Source organism: Phasianus colchicus, chromosome Z, assembly GCF_987193195.1.
Source record: "Phasianus colchicus chromosome Z, bPhaCol1.hap1.1, whole genome shotgun sequence".
In the NCBI taxonomy this organism is placed as follows: Eukaryota; Metazoa; Chordata; class Aves; order Galliformes; family Phasianidae; genus Phasianus; species Phasianus colchicus.
The window spans coordinates 17,910,262-17,933,979 of NC_143476.1; the positions used below are offsets into that span (position 1 = coordinate 17,910,262).

Sequence of the window (23,718 nt, forward strand, 5' to 3'; positions counted from 1 at the left end):
TGTTGGTTTTGCATTTTTTGTTATAGTATCCCAGAAATCTTTTGAAAAACCCTTCAAAGTTTGCTGTTTTAGGACTCCATGCTGATTTGATATGTGTAGTGTTGTCTCTAAGTGGTAGTCATTGCTCAGAGTATTGTTGTTTTACATATATGCTATTTGTAATGAACAATATTCTACAATCTGTCATGAGCATGAAAATACCTTCCTGCTGACTTCTTTCTTTGGAGGAATACTGTATGTAATAGAATTTAATCCACCCATTAAACAGTCCAGATCCTTGGTTGTATACAAAACAGAACAGTACCACTGATGTCAATGAAACTAATGATAATGAAGATTATGACAGGTTAAATGTGTCTGAAATGACTGATAATGGATACTATAATGTATTTCGTTGGTCATATTAGAAGATTGTTATCACTGCATCTGGCAAATGGACTGTAGGTGTGTCTGAGAACATGTGTAACAGAAATGAAAAAGTTCTTATGCTTTCCTTGGAGCAAGCTTCCCGGTGGTTCCAAGTGCTGCTGCTATGCTATTGCTGAAATTAGTAATACTTAGCATTGATTTGTAGAGTACTTCTTAAGGGAGTGGCTTTCATTTTTTCTGTGGAAAGAATTCTCACTTGTCGCCAAGAAAAAAATATAGATGAAGCTGTTACCTGACAGCGTCCTCATATTTTCTTTTAGAGATTGTCATTGCCCTATTGCCTACTTGGCCATGGAACAGTTGTCTTTGCATTTAGGCCTTCGGGCAAACAGAAATGGCCACTATCCTCTCTAGGAAGTAGTCTGAATAGAACACCATTCTTTGAAAGTATCTTAATTGGACGGGTTCCTTACCTTGGTTATTGAACACTAGTAAGCATTGATTTCTGGGTAATGTACAAGAGCTGCTCTCAAAGTAATGCCTCCTATTTTATTCTGTTGGCCCATGACGTCAGAGACAAATGTTGGTGGTATGGCTGTAGAGGTTGAACTTCCCAACAATATTCTGTTACACTCTGTTGCTGTGTGACAGATGGCAGCAGTGGGGTGACAAAGTGCTGACATGGAAGCGCGTGTGAAGCAAAGGTATGTCACTGAATTCCTCCGTGTGGAAAAAATGTCACCCACTAACATTCATCAACATTTCTGATTGCTTATGGAGACCAAACAGCGAATGCAAGCACAGTGGGGCAGTGGGTGAGTGCATTTCAGCAGAGAAAGACAGCGCTGTGAAAGACAAACCATAGCCATGCACAGCTGTCACACCACAAAGTGAAGAGCATCTCAATCATCTCATCCACATGAGCTGGCTAATGGGGATGGCTATGTTGAAAAAATAGAATTACAACGCTGAGGATTTTCTCTATCAAACAGTGTTATTGTGCTCTTTGTATCTGTTGTAGTTTCCAGGGAAGTAAATAGGAGATATAACTTTCAGAGCTACCTTCATATTATGCAGACTGAAGGTGGTTGAATGTGTATTAGCTGACAGGTTGCTGCAGTGGGAGTTGTACATCTGGCGCCATTGCCCCAGTGACCAGCATCTCACTTCTGTATTATGTCTGGTCTGTAGTAGTTCAGAGCGAGCTGCTAATTTTCTTACAGATCTGAAGTACTTCCCACGTGGCAGGGAAATTCTCTAAGCACTATTCCAAGAAAAATGTATATTTAACATTTACTAAAACAAAAGAAAATCAATGAGACAAATCTTATTCTTGTTTTGCATTAGAAAACATCATCTTATTGAGGTGAAAGGGTGTAAGATCATATTAAGTGATTTTTCAGTAGTCTTTCCTGTGGGAACTCTACCTGGTAAAGGGACACTAAAAAAAAAAAAAAAATTGCTGAAGCACATGTCATTGGCTGTGCTGTCCACTGTATTTTGGTATCCTAACATTATGACTAACCCATTTTTGCTGAGGTTGTGTGTAAAGTTTATTTGAGCGTAATGTCAGTGGCTATAAGATTAGTTCATAGGTTGTACTGAATCACATAGAAAGGAGTCGATAGCTGATACAGTTTGTTATTTCTGAAGAAGCAGAGTTTGCAAATGTGTGTAGATATGAAGCTGGCATTACAACTGAACCTCCTAAATCTGCTGGCAGTGTACATATGTTCTAGGGAGGTGAGCATCACTTAACAACTTACTAAAATTCAGACAACCCAGAAATAATGCGAAACCTGTCCTTGGGCTCCATGGAACTGGCAAACATCTCTTCTAGTTGATCTGATGAAAGGAACTTGTACAGCTCCTTGTGGAGCTATGCAGCTATTTCTGTGGTTTTAAAGTTGCAGCAAAATCTTCAGGCTCTGACAGATTGTGCTTTGGAGGCCTGTTTAACATTTAGCTGCGGTGAACACAAAATATGCCTCAGCAACAGGTTTATTGCAGCGTAAGGAACTTGTTTCAGGATAACTAGGTTGTAAGTGCACTGTTGATCTTAACTGGCGAGCAGCTCATTTGATATAGAACAGGTTATATTAATTTAATTTCTGAAAATTGTCTCCGAAATCTTAAAATTCTGGATACAGTTGTTTTGTTGTTGTTGTTGTTGTTTTTTAAGAAATCATTTATCTGAACAGTGCTCATTAAAACATTTTGGCTACATGACTGTATATTCTATGTTTTTGACATAGACAGTTTTTGACAGTTTGACATCTGTGAGGTATTTAGAATAAACAAAAGGTAACATACCCATATCTAGTTATTTGCTTTGGTTATTTTTTAGGAAAACACAGTGACTCTTCTTTTAACATAGTCTCTTATACTCTCTTATAAATGTCTTCCAATATTTTCCTTTACCCAGTGGGAAAAATGCTTACATTTAGGCTTATAGTGGGGCCTGAACAATTAAAATATGCATTTTTCATTTAAATGTAAGAAATTTCTTTATAATTTGAGTGTGAGATATGACAGAGGACTGCCTACACAGCTATTGAGTCATACTAGATAAAAATGATCAGTTCCAGCAAAAAGTGATTTGTTTAGAAGAAGTATTCAGATAATTGATTTTATACCAGATGGTCCTTATATTTTCTGGTAAACTGTTTTACGCATGAATATTTTTCAGTTGTTCCCTGCTTTGAAATGATTAAATAGAAGTAAACAAGCAGGAATTACATTTGGCAAGGAGGCTTCAAATATTTTTTTTCTGGCTGTGGTCTCTACTCCATTAACTCATCTTCACCCATTGACTTGAGAATGCCTTAAGGCAATGTATGAGAGCTGTTGAAAAATTCTGTCTAGAACATAAGATTGCTGCCTCCTTCCACAGTGGATTCTTTGCAAAAATTTTGATACATACTCCAGAGCACGATCTAACTTTTAGTTTTTAAATGCATTCAAGATGTTGATTTTACTGTAAAACCTTGTATGATTTTGTTCCAGTTTCTCTGGGCAAATTCTGGCCTACAAGTTAAATATAGTTCAACAGTTAACTCATAACAACTAGAACAGACAAAGACATTATAGTATCTCATTGCAGAAAGACTGATGATTTCATATGATGTCTCAAGATCCTGGACTTTAATCTCCCAGTGATCCATATAGTGTCTTTCTTTGTAAGTAATGTTTACATTTTTATCTTTCTTTTGAGGCTTTTTAAACAAGGAGTGGATGTCTGTGGAAGGCTTGGGGGCAGGGTGTGTTTCTTAGCTGATTTTTAAAATGTTGGATGTTAGAAGTGAAGAAGAATCACTTTGTACAATTGATTATTTCGATGCATACTTAATCTTTTTAAAAGGACCAGAAGAAATTGCTTAGCACATTTATACACTCATTCATTTAATTCATGCATGCGTGCATGCTTTTATTTTAAATCAAGCATCTTTGATGTATATAGAATACAGTCTATTTACTGCTTTAAATATGACGTTGTGCATTTTGTGCACTGTTTGACAGAAACAAAGAATCTGATACATTTACACAAAATGTAAAGGCGCTTCTTATTATAGATGCATGTCAGTGTATTCAACTGAGTTGTTGTTGTGTTCAGTCTCCTTTAATTTGTAATTGTCTAATAATTTTCTAATGGAAATATGTTGTTCTAGATGTATGTACAGATTACTGCATGCTGAATTTGAGTCTTCTTTGGAATGTTCAGAAGTATTTTACAGATTCCACGCAGTCTACAGAACAATTTGAAAACCATTGTGTTATGCTAACAACAAATTAGTTTACAGTCATTCCCTCTTAACCAAATCATGCAGTCATAAATTCAGTTGTATAATAGAAATATGGATTCATTGTTTCATTTAAAAAAATATATTAAGAAAACTTTATAAGTAAAATGATTTTTCTTTATGACATTTGCAGTGCAGTTCTGTTCAACTTGGCTGTATTATTTTCCATTTATATTGTTACCTATAGCTATTAGAAAGATAAAGAGAATTTGTACCTGGTATAATTCAGATTTCTCCTTGACTGAGGTTAAAGCTTCAGCTAGGATATACTACCTGAATGTGACTAGATTAAGAAGGCAGCAATCTGATGCTGGCCATACTGTCTATTAATAACCCTTACAGGGACCGCTAGTTTATGACATAGTTATTTATTTTCTTGTTTTAATTCAACTTCCATTTTTAGAAATTTCACTGTGTTTTCTTATTACAAGACAGGATATATTTTACTCAGGATTTGTTGTTGTTGTGTAAGAAATAAGGAAAGTTTACTTTCTGTTTATACAGACATCCCAGGAAGAGAATACTTAAAACAATTTTATTTGCATGGAAAATTAAATGAATTCTTAGACCCAAAAAAGTGACTTACTTAGTTATGGGCCTATAATGACAACCTAAGGCCAAATTCCTAACTTAACAGCTTTCAGTGAAGATAAATAAGTTACATTAATGGTATTTGACAACATCATTTGCTGGTATAGTCAGTCATAAATGAGCTTTCTTAATTTTAAAGAAATTTTTAAGAAAGTGGATGACCTGGGGCTTTTTTGATAGAATCTGTAAGGGGAAATTTGAGCATCATCTTCATCACTTTCCCTATAACTTCTAACACTTAGAGTCTGGGTCGTTTTAGAGGCCTTGGGAGTGATTTTATGTAGTAGGCGTGGCGAGGAAACGGTATGTGACGGGGTCAGGTTTCCTATGCTCAGGGCTTGCCAAACGCTGCCCCACAATAGGACAGCAGGTAAGCAAGGGGTGTGGACAAAGCGGGACAAGAATATTTAAGTGCCTACCACATTTTAATAAACGCCATTTTGCCTCACGCACTCTGGGGTCTGTGTGAGCATTTGGCCCCGGCCCGGTTGGGGTCGGTTTCGCTGGCAAGTGGCGCCCTCGGTCGGCAGAGGACGAACAATGAGAGACTACTACTACAAGTGGTGACCCCGACGTGATCTGCCTATCGAGGGTTAACCACCCGGCGTGCCCGTGAAGCGGAGAAGAGCCTGCGGAGTGGCGGCAGGTCGCTCACGGAAGACACATCGCGGAGAAGAGCCTGTGAAGTGGCGGCAGGTCGCGTGTGTAACCATGGAACAGATTATTAAGGTACTTTTGCAGTTTTGTAAGGACTACTGCGGCAAAAATACCCCTTCAAAGAAGGAGGTAGCCGCGGTGCTTTCGGTTTTAAAAAAGGGAGGGGAGCTGGACTCCCCTCAGCAAGTGCTGGATTCGGGTAGGTGGGATTCGCTCACCTCGGCTTTATGCCAACGCGCCATGAATAACCAAAAGGCTGCTGAACTTAAAACCTGGGGCTTGATACTTGGAGCCCTTAAGGCGGCTAAAGAGGAGGGTAAGCTTAAGGTGGAAAAAGGGGTGGAAAGGGCTCCGGGGGGCGGGTCTTTGCTACCTTGCAGTACTGACGACCAAAGCGTGGCGGACAAGATGGCGACGGTCGCCGCGGCGAAGGGCGGGGAAGAGGAACTCCCGACCGCATGTCTACCAACCGCTCCGCCCACTCCGCCCACTCCGCCCCCGCCCTACCCTCCGCGGTCGTTATATCCTTCTTTGGGGGAAGAAAAGGCAAGGGCGGGGCTTCGTCCCAAAGGGGGGAGGGACGGGCGTCTGCTGACTGATTGGGCTAAAGTAAAGGAGGAGGCACAAGACCGGGGCCTTGCGAACCCGGAGGCATTTCCGGTAGTGATTTCCGATGATGATAACCCGATCTGGGTCCCGCTGGACCCGAAAGCGATAGCGAGGGTGCTTGAGGCAGTTGAAAAGAAAGGATTGAAGTCCCCCCTGACAATGAACGCCTTGGAGACATTAATATTGCCGGGACCCCTGTTACCATACGATATTGAGAATCTGATGCGCATGATTTTGAAACCGGTGCAGTATACGCTTTGGAAGGAGGAATGGCAGGCTAGACTTAGACAAATGCTGGTTACAGCCCAGAACGATCAGGGGAATCCGCTTCACGCGTCTAACCTGCAGAGATTGACGGGTAGTACGCCGGGTATGATCACTGCACATGCCCAGCTTACGGAGCTGAGGCCCGGGGAACTAATAGCCACTACAGACGCTGCCCTTGAGGCGTTCAGAAGGCTCGCAAGAAATGCTGAGCCGTCTACTCCGTGGACGGAGATTGCACAAGGTCCCACTGAATCCTTCCAGGATTTTGCGGATAGGTTGATCAAGGCAGTGGAGGGATCGGAGCTGCCTAGGGCAGTGCACGGCCCCGTGATCCTGGATTGCCTCTATCAAAAGTCGAGCTCGGACGTACGGGCTCTATTACGGGCGGCGCCAGACAGGTTCCACACCCCCGGTGAGGTCCTTAAGTATGTGATGGACAAGCAAAAGTCTCAATCATCAGTGGCAAGCGAGGTTGCTGCAGCGGTAGCTGAGGTGATGCTAGCGCATGGGGTTGCCGGGCGGCAGAGTCCAGATCGCCCGCCTGGGCCATGCTTCAGGTGCGGTCAATTAGGTCATTTCAAGGCACAGTGTAAGAGCAACGGGGGTATAGCGTGCCAAATGTGCGGGAGGAGAGGTCACACTGCACCGCAATGTAGAGCTCGTGGGCTGCGATCTCGAGGTAGGGGGGATGAGGGTCCCTCTTACGATTCACGGGATTCTCAGGAAAGGCGGGCTTTGGATCTAGGCCTGCCACTAGCTGCGCTATCGTTGAGCTGCGGGGAACGCCCCTTGGTGAAGATTACAGCCGCAATTACGGAGCTTCCCGCTGGCTCCCCAGGGCCGCGATCTATTTTCCTTACCGCCCTGGTGGACTCAGGAGCGGATGTGACGGTTTTTGCGGAGTCCGACTGGCCGCCCACGTGGCCAACGGGGGCCACTCAAACTATAGCGGGAGTGGGGGGAACTGCTCCAACGCGGAGGTCAGCCAAGCAGATCGAGATAATCGTGGTCAACAGAGACGGTTCCCTGGAGAAGCCCGTCCTGCTGACCCCGCTGGTAGCGCAGGTACCGGGAACCCTGTTGGGGCGAGATTACCTGCGGGGTGTGTCTGCTCGGATACAACTGCAGGCCTTAATTGCCCGGTGGGCAGGCACAGATCCGCGGCTGAAGCCATACAACGAGACCTCTTGGACTGTGGTCAGTCCTGTGAACACGGAGGCTTTCTCCATTACTTCGGGTTATTGCGGGTATACCAAAAATGAAACACGGGTCTTCACAGGGCGCAATACAACCTGCTTGTCAAAGGGTGGGGTCCTTTCTAAATCTAGCGGTAGATCCTCATTTAATTGTACGGCAGTTTGGGACTTTTATGGGTATGGGTTCACTTTCAAACGGGGGGTCAACGAGGTGCTATGGAATAACAAAACGGCTAAGGCGTTGCCCCCTGGAATCTTCCTGATCTGTGGGGATAGAGCCTGGCAGGGCATCCCGCACAATGCCTTAGGAGGACCCTGTTACATAGGGGAACTGACATTACTGTCTCCGAATTTCACGACATGGATGCAGTATGGCCCGAGCATCACGGGTCACGATCGTCGCCGAAAGCGTTCGAGCCCTCTCCCGGAGAATTGTAACGATGAGGTAGAGTTATGGAGTGCCACAGCACGGATATTCGCATCATTTTTCGCCCCTGGGGTTGCTGCAGCACAGAGCTTGGCTCAGATAGAACGCCTAGCATGTTGGTCAGCTAAGCAGGCGAATTTAACAACATTAATATTGAATGCGATGCTAGAAGACACAAACAGCATTCGGCATGCGGTGCTGCAAAACAGAGCAGCCATCGACTTCTTGCTCCTGGCACAGGGGCATGGATGTGAAGACCTAGAAGGAATGTGTTGCTTCAATCTTAGCGACCACAGTGTATCCATCCATAAAGCGCTGAAAGCCCTGCAAGACCATACGGAGAAGATCCAAGTGGAGGACGACCCCATCGGGGACTGGCTGAGAAGTGTGTTTGGCAACTTTGGAGGATGGGTTGCGAAAATTATCAAGGTAGTTGCGCTAGTATTGCTCGCAATAATTTGTATTGCGGCCATTTTGCCGTGCATAATCATGTGTTTCCAGAATTGCCTCACAAGGATCATGTGGCAAGTTATGGACCAACGGATTCTGTATCACAAAACGAAGGAACAGTTGTGAGAGATGTACTCGCGTTGCGATCGCGCTGTTACGGGATATTCCTGAGCATAGGGAGGGGGAGATGTAGTAGGCGTGGCGAGGAAACGGTATGTGACGGGGTCAGGTTTCCTATGCTCAGGGCTTGCCAAACGCTGCCCCACAATAGGACAGCAGGTAAGCAAGGGGTGTGGACAAAGCGGGACAAGAATATTTAAGTGCCTACCACATTTTAATAAACGCCATTTTGCCTCACGCACTCTGGGGTCTGTGTGAGCATTTGGCCCCGGCCCGGTTGGGGTCGGTTTCGCTGGCAAGTGGCGCCCTCGGTCGGCAGAGGACGAACAATGAGAGACTACTACTACATTTTAGCATGAAGTCTGTGGAATTTGGAGAACAGAAGATAAACTTTGTCATGTTCATACTTTCCAGCTAGGTTTGTTCTTTCATGTCTTTCTTCCCTTCTGTATCTTAGATTTTCTAACATTAGCTAGCTATTAGCAGAGAATAAAAAGTTTCACAGATTTCCTCTGCTTGCAGAATTTTGTGGCAAAAAGTGGGTGAATATCATCAGCCATTATGGACTCACTCTCTCCTACCACTAGTGTAAGTTAGATGTGCTGTGCACCTACTAAAATTTTCTGTATGTGAATAAAAACGGAATTATTTTTCCCTCTAAGATAAGGCTTGCTTCAGTGGAGTAACTTCTATTTCATGAATTATTAATGTAACTTGATTGTGGAGGACAATGGAAGAAGGCTTTGGCTTGTGTTCAGATTAGAAGATAAGTAATACATATATCTTTATAAATGTACAGATGGTGCTCACATCCAAACTACATGTTACTCATTTCCTTTGATATTCTGCAACTTGAGAAGATTGTGCATAATTTGTCTGCCAAAATAAATTAAAAAGAAGTATCTTAATAAATCTAATTGTCCTATTTTTAGTGTCACTTGTATGCAAATAATAAATCAGTAGTAAATAGAACCTGTTGTTCTTTTAAGTATTCTTTGATGTTCGATTCTTTATTGAATTTTACTGACCAATTTACAATTTGATCGCTCCTAATTTCTTAATATGGTAGGAATTACCCTGCTTAAGTGTATGACTCTGAGCAGTAAAAGGGCTGAAAAGGAGAGACGAAATGAGGTAACAAGCAGAACTGACAGAAAATACTCGAAATAGCTGAATTTAGAATGCTGTAAGAAAAGCTAGTCTTTCAATGTAGACTTCTTATCAGGAAGATACTGTTATCTAGCAGTGTCCTGACTGATGTCCTAGCTAATGATGGATTTTACAAGGTGGGTTCTATGCAGTGTCATTTTTTTCTTTTTTTAACAACCAAGAAGTTTAACTTCTATCCCTCTAGAAGGGATAGAGGTATATAGCAGTTTGGCACGAGTACTGTTTTGGATGAGAAGAAGTATGAACTTTATTTTTGAAACAATTACTGTCAATATGATTGAAGACAGAGATAGTAAGGCAAAAAGCAATAACAACAAAATATGGTGGAAGTCCATTTCAAGTTTGAGGACGTATTGTCTGCAATATAGAAGAGCAAAAGACATCCAGAATACAAGAAGTGCTCACAGTAGAGAGAAACAGAGATATCGATCTATTGCAAGGATCAATTTATTTTATTTTACTTTTTTTACACTACATGCACAAAGGTATGTTTGCTGGTGAAAATTATTTGTAGCAGGACCGTTCATTTTTCTGAGTAATGTTTACTGAAAATTGTAGCTAGCAGAAAGGGGAAAAATACTTCCTTAACTCCTTGACAAAAGTTTGTTCTTTTTCTTCAGTTACTAAAGAAAGGCATAATGATGAATTTGAGTCAAAATATTGTGGTACTGGCCTTTTCCTTTTGTTTTGTTCATAGGGTGAATAGTACATAGTAATAGTTCTAGAATTTCCATAGCATGCAGATTAGAACTTAGCAAATTATTCCCAGAAGAAAATTGTCATTCTACATGAAAACAATTACAATTTCTTGACCTGAAATGGTTAGCTGAGACTGAAGTCTTGTACCCCATACATCAGGAAGTCTATAATGGAATGTGAAGCAGCATGGTCCCTATAAAGGCTGTTAGAGGACATTTCAGAGAAGAATGAATTCATCTCTGGGCATCATGTATTGGAAGTTTCAGTTCAACTGGAAGTAACTGAGTATGTTTTTCAGTATTCTAGTATCCTAATTTTGGAAAAATTTGAACATAGTATAAAATTGGAGAAACTTTGTTTTTATCTTCTAGTCTAGTGTTGTCTGTATTGTCTGTGTGCATGATAATTCTTTATGTAGCCAGTTTTCACAAGGTGTTTTTTACTGTGTCAACTCTTGCTTTTTTTTTTTTTCTATCTCTAGTTACTTTTGAAAGGGATAGCTTAAATGAAATGCTCACGTAAGCTATTGCATTCTTACATACCATCATAAAAGGGGAAAATGTCCGTGTTTACATTAACAAGCTGAAAGGAAAACTAATACCTGATGACCAACTTAGATAAGCATAAAGAGGCATGCCTCTGCATTTCTATGTTGTTGGAACCGTTTTTACATTGCAAATATAGAATTCTATTATAAATGCATGCCACTAGTAGTTAGAAATTATCTAATTGGTGTGAACTATTCCTTATTTCCTGATCCAGTCTGATAAAACTTCCAGGTTTTGTTGGAGAGGAAAGGTTTTACTGTGCTCAACTGTGTTCCTAGCCAGTTCCCACGGAAAGGCGTTTATTGGAATGGATTAGTTGTTTGGATGTGCACTGCAATGGATAAATATTTCAGAAAGCAAGTGTTTTTCAACCCCTTAGGAACTAACATTTTTTGTTTGCATTTCATCTTGTTAATTGTTGTTCAAAGAGTTCCTCAGGTGATTACAGTAAGCTAATTTTGTGAAGTTTCATTCTATTCATTATGCAGAACGGCTAATTAATGCTGGAAATGTTATTTTTCTAGGGAAAATTGTGCAACCATTCAGCTACAAACATCTTGCAGATGTACTGTAGTTGTCATTATTTGAAGACAGCTTGATGACTGCCCTAAACTATTCTGCAAAAAATCAGAGAAAAATCCTTTTAATTTTTTTTTTTTTCATGTAAACATGGCCTTAGTTGTCTTACAAAATATGCACAACACCTTTCAGATATTCGACAGGATGGGTCTTCAAAATGATTTTCATGGAAATAGTTCCTTTATTATTTTTCAGTCTTGCTTGTGATGATTCACTGGAACCTTTCTACATATTTTTCTCAATTCCCCTTGTCAGTTGTACTCACTCTCAGCATTCGATCGGATTGATTTATATGAACAACCTCAGTTTCATTAGTCATAATGAAATTAATGGCAAGTTACGTCACTTTTCTCTGACTGTGTTTCCCAAAGCAGAACAATATATCTGCATTGGAACGTATTAAATGTTAATAGACGCAAAATCCTGTGTTAAAGTTAATTCATGTTGAGATGTGGAGTGATACATGCTGACAAAAAAGGAAAAATGCAAAATTGATGCTGACAGTCTGCCCTTCCCTGATTGTGTAGATTTGTTGCAGCACATGCAGTATGTAACTTCATGCTGTGATTTGAGACCTAAGCAACAATCAGCACAATAGCAGATATTCAGAACAGTCTGTTAGCCTGCATTATTGTCTTTTTTGAGATCTTTAGGAATCTAAAAGATACTTTCAGTAATATATTATTACTCAACAACAGATTAAAAAGAAATATTATATAAATTCTAGAATTCATCCAAGCACAATAAATTTAGATTATGTATAGAAACGTGTATTCCAATATTGCTTTATTTTGAATAAAAATTTAGCATAGGGTTGCATCTTGGCATCTTAGGGCTTATTTTGTCAGACATACATGTGATTCTACTATGTATTACTGGATTTCTGGAAGGTTATCTGGACCTTGGATTAATTGCATGTAGACTCTTCACACTCTCTTCCAATGCATGTCTAGCCTCTGTTTGTGAAGATTCATCTGTCCTTGACAGATGCTTGTACTTCTGCTGATCACTGCAAAGCCTTTAACAGGAAATGGTATTTCCAGAGCTGTCTTCAACACTCGTGTACTCAGGCATAATGGGATAAGAATTTTGCACAACCTTAAGGTTGTAAGATGGGCAGTATTGTTAAATAAATTTGTGTCATCCTACCACATCCTAGCTTTGTACCCTGTCCTAGCCTGCGTGTTCTTTTCCATCAGTACTGGAAATAGAAAAAAAACATGCATCCACTGTACTTGAGCTATATGCATGCCTTCTGTGGAAGTACATCAGTTGGTATCAGTAGCAAATTTTATTACTTCAAAAGACATTGCTAGTGGTCAGATTAAAACCACATTTCCCCTAGCTTCAATGTATTTTTTAAAACATCAGCTTAAATTTGAAGAAGTTTTGCAAATAAAATGGGCATATTCATGGTATCTCCATAAATAAATATTCACTGTGGTTACAAGAAGGCAGAACAAATGTTGTTTTGTGTTGTTTTTATCCAGCTACATAAGGTATATATCTGAATTGAAGTATGTAAAAGATTTGAAAGATCAGTGATGGTGCACTTCGATTATTTTGTCTAAAGCCTGTATTTTTGGACTTCTTTTTTTAATGCTGTGGAAATATCATAGTTGGACCTCAGTCACACCACTAGGCAACATCTGTTATTGCTGCTGTAGTTCAAATTACATTTCTAGCCTAAGAATTTTTTTGTTTTGTTTTGTTAGTATGTTTTAGAGTAGTTCTGGTTTTTGTGCCATCATCAGAAACTGAAGTATGGAATTTTTGATTCTCTACTTAACACATAGTGCTTTTCAAAGTGGCTGAAGGCTCTGGCAAAAAGCCAGTGAACCACTATTAAACGCAGAGATCTTCCAGAAAAAATTTGAAGTCAGGCTGTGACATGGTATCTAGAGTATATTAAGGCTAGGTATTGAGGTTTTTCTCATCATTTATTTTTTGTTAGTAGATCACTACGCAGTGATTACAAATAATTATTACAAAATACAAAGCCTTGATGCCTTTTTTTTCTTTTTTTTTCTTTTTTTTTTTCAGAAGACTTCTATGGTCTTAATTATTAAGAAAAAGTGAAGACAAAAATTAAACCCAGAAGTATTTAGAAAGGAAAGCACTTGTTAGGAACTGTGAAGAGTATGAGTAAATATTCTGATACTCTCTGTTGTCGTATATTCATGGATTTATGTACACAGATATACATCTATGTATATGTGTAGGGATTTTTCCGTTTTGCTTTTTTGATTTCTTCCTCTAGTCTGCTTTTCTTTCAAAATGCATTGTATTTCATGCACATGATTACATGCCTTCTTCACCTAGCCCTTTCATACATCTAGTTGCTGTTTTATGACATAATTCAGAGTGTCTTGAAAAACACATAATTTTTTACGCTCTGTTCAGTGCTGTTTAGTCAAATTGATATTCCTAGTTCCTAGACATACAACTTTAAGAGACTAGGCAACAAATCTAGCCCTATTGCATGAACCTCATTTTTCCAGTCCTTACTTACTCTTTTACAAGAAGACTAAGTAAGTATGGAGAGTGGATATGACCTGGCTGATGTAGAAAAATAGATATACAATTTTTCATCAAGCTGTTCTTCTTGAGCATCTGGAGAATTGCCACAAAGACAAACAGAGCGCTGGAGCATCTCCCCTGTGGGAACAGACTGAGAGAGCTCCAGAGCTCTTCAGCATGGAGAAAAGGGGGACCTTACAGCAGCCTTCCAGTACCTGAAGGAGGGCCTACAGGAAGACTGGGGAGGGACTTATAGCAAAGGGGCAAAGGGAAATGATTTTAAACTGGAAGAGGGTAGATTTAGACTGGATATTAGGAAGAGATTCTTTACTATGAGGGGTGAGACACTGAAACAGGTTGCCCAGAGAGGTTGTGAATGCCCCCTCTCTGAAAGCATTTAAAGCCAGGCTGGATGGGGCTTAAATCTAGCCAGTATAGAGGGAGGTGTCCCTGCCTATAGCATGGGGGTCGGAACTAGCTGATCTTAAAGGTCCCTTCCAACCCAAACCATTCTATGATTCTGTGATTCATAACTATAAATATTATGTCAGTATCTTAAAAAAGGTACTGAGTATATTTCTGGGAATTAAAAAGCACAGCCAACAGATGTTTGCTGAAGTGCACAGTGTCTGGTGAATACCTCATGCTGTGCTATAATGATGGATATGCCTGTAATTTTTGAGCAGTCAGATAACTACTCTCTTGATGAGGCAATGTACACCAGGCATTTTGTATTGAAATGTACAATTTTCAATAGCCACTTCCTTCCATTTTTAAATTGTGCACATAAAATTTTATTTTTGTAAGAAGTATTTATCTTCTGGTTGGTATTTATTTGGTTTCTTTATCTCCATTGAATTCAATTTCATACACTAAAAAATCATCTCATCTATTTGCTGCTAAGTTTATTTATATTATCTTAAGAATTGTTATACTGAATCATGGTTTAAGTAATCATTCTCACCTTCAAACACTTTGAAATTTTTATGGAAGTAGAAGTTCCTTTAGCACAATGACTCAGTAGTAACATGTTGTCATGCATTTGTTAGGTGTTTGCCTTCCTTTAGTGTTTTAGTCTTTTTGATGTCTTTCGAACTGACATTTATGAGTCCTCCTTTTTGAAAAGGTAAAATGCACAGTTTTATTGTTCTTCAGTTTAGGACCTCTGATTTTACTGTTTTCCCTCCATGGCAGAATGAGTAGACCTCTGTCAGAGTTGTCATCCTTTGTCTCAGCAAGTATTTGCAGACCACCAAGCAGCCTTTTCAAAGTAAGTCAGTATTTATTAATCAGAAGAATGTAGTAGTTAGAGTCTGAAGGCGAGAAGGACAAGGCTAAATTTGCAGAAGGGTATGTTCCCACATCATTTAGAATTACTTTCTGTCAGCCTCAAAAAGGCAGTCTCTTAGCTGATTCCACTATTGTCCAGGCTTGGCAGTTAAATTTCCTTACAATGACAAAAATCTCTGTCTCTGCCTCCTCTCTTACAATAGCATGTGAATTAGAGCTAATGAAGATTTTGCTTTTTTTTTTTTTGAAAATCAGCATCTTAGCATCCTCAATTTTATTTCTTCTCTGAGATTTGGCTTTTCCAAATTCAGCACATTCATCAGGGGTTTGACATAATAAGTGGTGGTTGATACATGATTTTGATTGTGCTGTTATTATATATACGTATATTCCGTAATCTTATAAATAAGCTTTTTGTGTATTCTAAGTGATTTATCTGGTTTCTGCCTGTTATCAACTCAAGCTGTTCCAGCAAAACTTTGTGAGCTTTTCATTTGGCCTATATATAATATTGTGTATTCTGTCACTGTCCCCACAGCCCCTGAAGTACTCTGTATTCCAGCTTTTAAATCATTCACAGAAATTCATAAGCGGCACATACTCCAATTCTATTCTGATTCCAGATTTAAAAAAAAAGAAAAAAAAAGATGCTTTCTTTCATACCTCTTTAGATTGACTTGTTGCATGTGTATCATGTCAGTCAGGGCTGTAGCCTTTATTTGTAGTGCTAGTTAGATCTATGTTTTCAGTCGTTAATGACTCATTTCTGAATGTCACTAAGCTCTTGGACACAGTACCAGCTAGAAATAACAGCTTTCACAGATATGTGTTGTTTAAATAAACTCAAACCACATTACTTGTTTTGAAAAGGTTGTATTTCATTTTCCTTGTATAAATCTTGTTTTATGCAGCTTAGGATATTTATGGTAGTTTTGTTACCGTGAAACAAAAGTTTCCAATTTTGAAATGGAAAAGGAATCAGCCATCTGTAAGAGACTCCAATACTTCTCTAGGAATACTGTAGACATTCAGATGTCTCCCCTGATGCAAAATTATTCACATATTCCTTGTCTACAGAGCTAGCCATCCCATCATATAAATTCAATCAGGTTGGCCAGGCATGTTTTCCCCACAGTAAATTTGCACTTGCTGTTCCCAGTCATTTTTGTGTCTTTCACATGTTCTTGATTTAGCTCCATAATTTTTCTGTAGACCACATTCAGGCTTACTGTCTTCTACTTGTGATCAGAATATGACTGTGAAGACAGAAATTACTCCTATGCAAAATAGGAAAAAGAAAATAGGTTACCCTGTACTGGCAAGAAAGAATACAGAGCTTGTTTTGATCAGCTTGAAATCTGAGGTCTGCTTTTTTCTTAAGACCATCTCTGAAATGGGTATTCAGTAATATTTTTATGAGAAGTTTACAAGCAAGACAAAACCATGTTATGTTGCATTCAATTTTGTATGATTTTAGTCTTCTTTTGGATGCAGGTTTATGGAGAAACAGATGTTTAGTAGTTGTACGCCAAAGATGATTTTGAAAGATCACTCTCTTCTACTTTCTTGTTGTTCTGTTTGTTTTTATTTCATTTCTCACTTATGGTAGAGTTTTGCCATAAACTACATGCCAACAGTTTGTTTTTTGAATAATGTTTGTACAAGCGTACTGCTTTGTGTATGTTTTTATTCAGGGTAGACTTGCAAAATTGCAAGATGAAAAGCAAACAAGGCACCAAGATTTATTCTACCTGGGAATTCATAGCCCTTTACTTACCCTGTTTCTCAGGAGTAACTATAAGATAAAACTTGACTTAGCAGTTACTCTTGCATCTGGCAGCCGTGTGGCAGGGGTTGGAACTTAATGATCCTTCTAACCCAAACCACTGTATGATTCTGTGATTCATGGTGGCACTGAAATGTAGGTGTTATACAGGGCATGTTACATGGCATCTAGACACACAAGGCAGACCAGAATTAGACTTAGGATTGGGGAGCCAGTGCAAAGTGAAATTTTTGACTGATACACCTATAGTAGCTTCTGTTTTATAGCAGATGAACCGCAGAGCATGATGCTTGATTTATATCAATAAGCATTCAACAAACCCGTGTTTAGGAAATACTCTTACAAATGTGAAACAGGAGTAGATGAATTGCATATTTTAAGAAGTTGTACCATGCAGCAAGTTTTATTCTAATGCAGAAACAACGTGCACTGCGAGCTGTGATTTCTATTCTGAGCAACAGACAGTATCAGGGAATTCATGCAGTGATTTCTCCAACCATTGCCTGCAGTTAGAGAAGCAAATCATTTATGGCACATGGAAATGGGATTAGACATATAGTATATGTGTCTCTGGATATAGCAGATTAGCTGAATTGCAAGACCTCATGTAATTTGCATGGCAGAAAACCTTCAACTTCACTGATGCAGAGGGTAACCACAAATCCTGTCTGTTAATGTGATGTGTATAAACTCATCAGTGTTTTGCTGATAGCATCAAGATTAGCTCTGAAGAATCAACTTCTGTCACCCTCATTCAGGGAAAGAACCTGAATCACTGCAAAACTTCTTAGAAAATAAGTTTTTTATGTGTGCAGTCATAAAGCAGAGCCTTTTCTGTGTAAAAGCAATATTTATGTTAAATAAGTATCCAGTAGCTAATCTGTTGTGTACTGTAGAGGATATTAGTAGCATATTTAGGTTAATGTTTTAATTTTGGTTCTTAAACATTGCAGTACTTTAAAACTAGCTGGCAGTACATTGTCGATGTATTGAACTGTGTATTATACAGTTGATGAGTGTTTGTGTTTAGTTGCAGGCTAATTTACAAATACTTCTCCGCAAATTACTGAAAAAGGAATATCAAACTAATTTTTGTGTGGTAAAGCTTCAATGCATTCAAACATTTATCTGCATGATTTATATCTTTCTGTTTTGTTTCTAATTCGTTAGACTAATATAAACAACAGATAGAAAAGCCCATTTAAATTGTTTCATTCATACATTTTCTTTGCAGCTTCTCCAGAGCTTTGCTCTTTTAAATAGTTTAGGTAGATGTAACTCCACCAGCTGAAGGAGAAATTGCATAGTCTGTGAAGTTAAACTATTACATCGTTTTCTTAACATCTGGATGTATAGTTTTCTTTGCTAATTTTCTTTTTATTATGTCTACTTACTGCAATTTTAACTCTCATGAACTTCACCACAATTTGTTGTGCAAAATGAGCAAGTGACTGGCTATCAAAGCCACCTTAATAGCTTTTAGCTATATAATAAATAAAAGATAATGGAAAGTTTCATAAGAAAACTATTACTTGGTAATTTGTGGAGGATTGATTGATTTCTACTCTGCATAAAACCTTTAGAGAATTTGGAAATTTTAAATGCTAATTCTTGAGCATTTACATGCTTTTGTCATTAATGATGAAAGAGTGGAATAAACAAGTGCTAGAGTGTGTTTTGAGTGATTGCATGTATATACACACAATGCCCTCAGTGTCAGGATGATGTCAGTGGTAATTTTTAAAAATACTTCTATTCAGTCCTCACTGAAGGCTGACCAAATGCAGTGCTTTTTGCATATGCAAAAAATGCACACTGCATTTACAGTGTGTTAGGTGATGATAGGAGGAGAACAGCAACACAGAAAATCTCACAGAGGCTCATTTTCTATTAAAAATGAACTGGGAATTATTAAGGATGTATTCTATTGCTCATTAGGCTTGTGCTAATAAAAATCTCTTTTATTTGATGTAATTATGCTTAATATACTACATTTCTAAGCAATTTGAGGAGGTAAAAATTATGTAAAGCCTAGACTATTTATTTCCAGATTTTAAAATGTATTAAAATTAAATTAAGATTGGGCTTAATAAGGGCTCTTCATACCAAAGAGAAGTATGTTACTTTCTATGTTACAACATTCTCATGCTTATGAGTGACCCTGATTATAAATGTTAGTCAGATTATAAATGTTAGTTATTGCAATTATTGAAACTTGATAGCATAATACTGTATTCTGATTATTATCTTTTTTTTTTTTTTTTTTAATATATATGCAGAAATAAGGAGGAAAGCCTCAAGATGATACACAGTGAACTAGAGCTTTCCAAGCCTATCCTTTGAAATAACTACAGCAGCCTCATCCCTCTGGTTTTGCTAGCTCAGCAGCTCAATGCCTTCCTAGATTTTTCCACTTTAATGCAGTCACTTCTGCCCACAGTAGTAGGTGCATATATCTACACCCATTTAAAATGAAATTTAGTTAAATTCCTGTTTGTTTCTAATGGTGGTGCTCTAAGGATAAAATCTGTTTTATTTTCCCAGCTATTCCAACTGATTATCTAAAAGACCAATACCTGCATGTGCCCTTTCACCCTCTTGGCTGCAACAAACTACAAGTACCACTGTAAATGGAGAATTTTTTACTTAATACAGCTCAAGGCTGTGGGGGTGATTTTCCAATTCCAGTTAGAGACATTACACTTTATCTTCTGCTTTGTAGGAGCTGTACATCAGTTGATTTCCATTCCTCTAACCCAACTCCGCAAAAAGAAACGTGAAAACTTGCTTTTGCCAAAATAAGTGGAAGTATGAAAAAGGAGAGAAAAGAATTGGATGCACTGCTAAATATTTACTTACAGAGAAGTTCATATGTCAAAGCCAACAAGTGTAAACGAAATGGTGGGTTTTTGTGCACTCAGCTCAACTTCAGTGTGCGGTTTTTCTGTTTTGTCATTTGCTACATCTAGAGCCTGGCTCATCAGATAGAAGCACACCTTTGGCTGTTCTTTATTGCTGATTGTGCTACAAGTTCCAAAGACAAAGAATCCAGACTTACTTCATAAGGCTTTTTGCTGCACACGTCCTTGTTAAATTACCGCCGAGCTTTCTGAGAATAGCAACATGTTGTGTTTATTGTGGGCAAATGCAGTCGGAGCAGGGTGGGGAAAAAAAAAAAAAAAAAGCTGTTGAGCAATGCAAACATTTTCCCAGCTGAAACTTGCGGCTTAAAGTATTTTGTTCATTGAAGCAGAAGGACTGTGTGTATCCAAGACTTCTAAAAAAACTTACAGTTGAGGTAGCCGAGATGCTGTCTAAGCTTTAACTTCACCCTGCTTAACTAGCATAGGACTGCTTTGGCAGAGGTATTTCAAAAAAAAGTTTCAGGGAAGATCAGAGGAATATTAACTGATAAACCTGACATCTGTGTAAGGCAAATTAGCAATAATTAGAAGTACAGTTAGTGAACACATAAATAAATATGACATATCGGGGAAGAGTTGACACAGCTTCATTAAGAGAAATTATGCTTCACAGTCGTATCAGAGTACTTTGAAGAAGTCAGCAAGGAATAAGGAAGGCCTGGTTGATACAGACTGCTGGGATTTCCAGAAAGCATTTGAAAGGGAACTGAGCAGTCACAAAAGGGACCAAGTTTTAGGGCAGATTCAAAACAAGCAAGTGAAGGTGGTTTTCAAAACAGAAGGCAGCCGAACAGATGTACTGTGTGATGCAGGTTGTCCTACCAGTTTTTTCATGTAAAATGACTGATTAAATGGACTTATAGAAGTATACAGCCACCATCCTCACTTCAGAAGTTTCAGATTGTAATTTTTTTCATGGTGAAAGCATCATTATATTTTCATCTTTTCTCATGTTCTTTCTTTGGCCTCCACTGTTGGGTGCTGCCGGAGGGTGAATAGTAGATAACTTCTCTGACCAACATTGTTCTCATAAGGGTGCAGTTACACACATTTAATGTTTTCTAAAAATGCTGTCAGTTTTTTCAAGTGGCATACTCTGTGCATTTCATACATTAACTGTTGTGATATATCACACAGTGAAATGTTTTGAATATGCTCTTGTCAAAATATTTTGTTTTTTTTTTCCAGAAAGACATCTGCTAATCTGGGGACAAGGAGTAGCAAAGTAGAACATAAATCTGTGCTTTTCTGCTAGAACACTGAGAGAATGTTGTAACAGCCATCAGGCAGACACCATCTGTAATACCATAATTGATTTCTAGCATCACTTGTAATTAAATAACAAAAATGTGTACCTATTTACTAAAGAACATCCAGCTACTTAATCCTGCTAAACGGGAAACCAAATATGTGCATATGTTATCTGTAGGCTCCACAGGAAGTCAGAGTAGAGACGCTGGTGAATATGCTGCAGGGGAAAGGCCAGCCAGACAAAAGCACTGTCCATGCAGCCATCCCAAACCTGAAGTGCACCACAGGCATCACTGGCCTAAAACATACTTGAAACACAGATCAGAGACATAGATCAATTACAGCATGAAATTTCAGTGTTTATTTTCATGTACACTAAAGTGAAGAACAAGTGAAGGCATCAGATTAACAATTGTTTGAAAATCAATCTGAACTGTAAAATGTGTTCTTCTCCAAAAACCTCCAAGATCACGGAGTTGGATTATTTTTTTCAGTCAGTTTTTGTGTGTGTGTGTGTCATATTCATGGAAAAGTTCAGGCATTTTAATTTATTTTTGTATTGTTCCTGCAAGTATTGTTACTTGAATGAAAAATACGGTGGTTGTCTTACACTACCTTTAAGTCACATGTTCTGGTTTATCTGGTAATTGACAGAATATAAGAATGAGAATGAAAAAAAAAAAACACGTACACATTTTCATATTTTCACATTACACAAACACATTTTCATTTACAGAAGTTATTTAGGTTTTCCAGACCTTGGAATTATCTTATTTATTCATTCATTGAAGGCCAGTTTTGCAAAGAGGCTTCGTAATATGTTATTTGATAACTGTTTAGTTCTTGTTTCAATAATTATTAAATCCCTTTTCCATTAGTTCAAGATAAATATTTATCTTCTTACAAAAAATCGTAAAATTAATGTATGATTTAAAGTCCTGCTCTAGAAATTAAATGCTTTCCCCCTCAAAATGCCAAAATACAAGGATGTGCATACTAAATGCTATTAAAGCATGTTTAAATTACATTTTGTTATAAAATGGTTGTACTTATTTTGCTATATAATTGTATGTATAAGTAAGAAATAGATACTTTATTCTTACAGTTTGTTCACTATGAGCAAATTGAAACACCTGCATGAAATTTCTTGCATTAAGCCACATTCAAGATAGCTCATTGGAGTAATGATGCTCAGGTTAGGTTATCGTCTTGAGCTTTCTTCATAGAGCACCCTTTTTTTAATATTGCAACAGCATCATTCCCTTCTTTTCTTCTAACCTAAGTGTTGTGAAGGAGCTTGTAGGAGTTATACGTCTAATTTCCTGTAATACCTTTACTGAGAGAATTCTTCACCAGTGACATCTGATCCTTAATGTCACTCCTTTGAAGGTATTCTCTGCTGATTTTCTTCCATTTATCACTTTTTCATGAAGCCTTGAAAATGAGTGCTTTTTTGTTTTCTCATTATGATGACAGATTATAGTAACTTTACAGAAACTAGCGGAAATATTCAAAAACAAAAAGTGTTTCAAATTATATTTAACTGATAGTATTCTAAAGTAGGCTTTCAGTAGTCCTGCACAACATTTAAGTCTAAAACATTTTTAATAAAGTATTCTGAAATTCCTCTGGCTTTTGTTATCACAAAACAAGCACTGAAAGTTTCCGGCTTTCTCCCCATGACTTTTATTATAGCAATACTTTTAAAAGGCTATGAGGAACAAAGTACAAGGTTTATGTTCTGTTACATAAAAATTTATCCATCTGCAGAATTAAGATTTGTTTTTAGGGATGTACTGGAAATAGGGAGTTGGTATTGTCATGTAAAAATCAATGAAATCATAATGAAAGTACACAGATAACTGTATCAAAAGTTCTTTATGTCAGCTACAAGATTCAATTATCATTGCTCTGTTTTGATGAACTGCAGGGAAAAAAAAAAAAAATTGCATTCTACTCCATCTTCCACAGCTTGTAAGAATGTACTTGGCCTCCTTTGGCTGATTTTGGTTGCAAATCAAGTCCACCTGAATATTTAAAACTTAACAAATTGTCCTTGCTGTCATCTGCCATTAGTACAGGTCTCAACAAAACTAATGCAAGGTCAGGTGGGTTCTCTCTGCTTCCAGCACTCAGATATACTCTGATTAGCTCAGATTAATAACAAAAGCTTACAACTCTTCATAACTATTTCTTTTTGTGCCAGCAGGCTTTGTATTATGAACAGAATTGGACTACATCTGAAGTATATTTCCCTTAATGATATTTCTATTATTTGTACTAAGTCACTCCTTCATCTCCATTTCAGCAACTGCATCATATCTAGAATACGAAGAGCAAACATCCAGCCTCTTGACTTCCTGCACTGGAAGCCTTGGACTTTTTCTTAAGCTGAGTTTTCAGCTACTGAAAGCAGCTGCTCATTGCTGTTAATAAAATACAACTGGACTAACAGTTTCTGAGCC

At 38.3% G+C, this 23,718-nt stretch overlaps 2 protein-coding genes across 2 annotated transcripts in view; both read left to right on the forward strand.

Moving 5' to 3' along the window:
- The window catches only part of FBXL17 (F-box and leucine rich repeat protein 17), a 284,666-nt gene that overhangs the window by 241,096 nt on the left and 19,852 nt on the right, over positions 1-23,718 (forward strand). The gene's annotated exons all lie outside the window — the stretch shown is intronic.
- LOC149912674 (uncharacterized) lies at positions 5,049-8,723 on the forward strand. Its single transcript, XM_090131532.1, has one exon. The coding sequence runs from the start codon at positions 5,472-5,474 to the stop codon at positions 8,490-8,492; it is 3,021 nt and encodes a 1,006-aa protein (XP_089987658.1). The 5' UTR covers positions 5,049-5,471; the 3' UTR covers positions 8,493-8,723.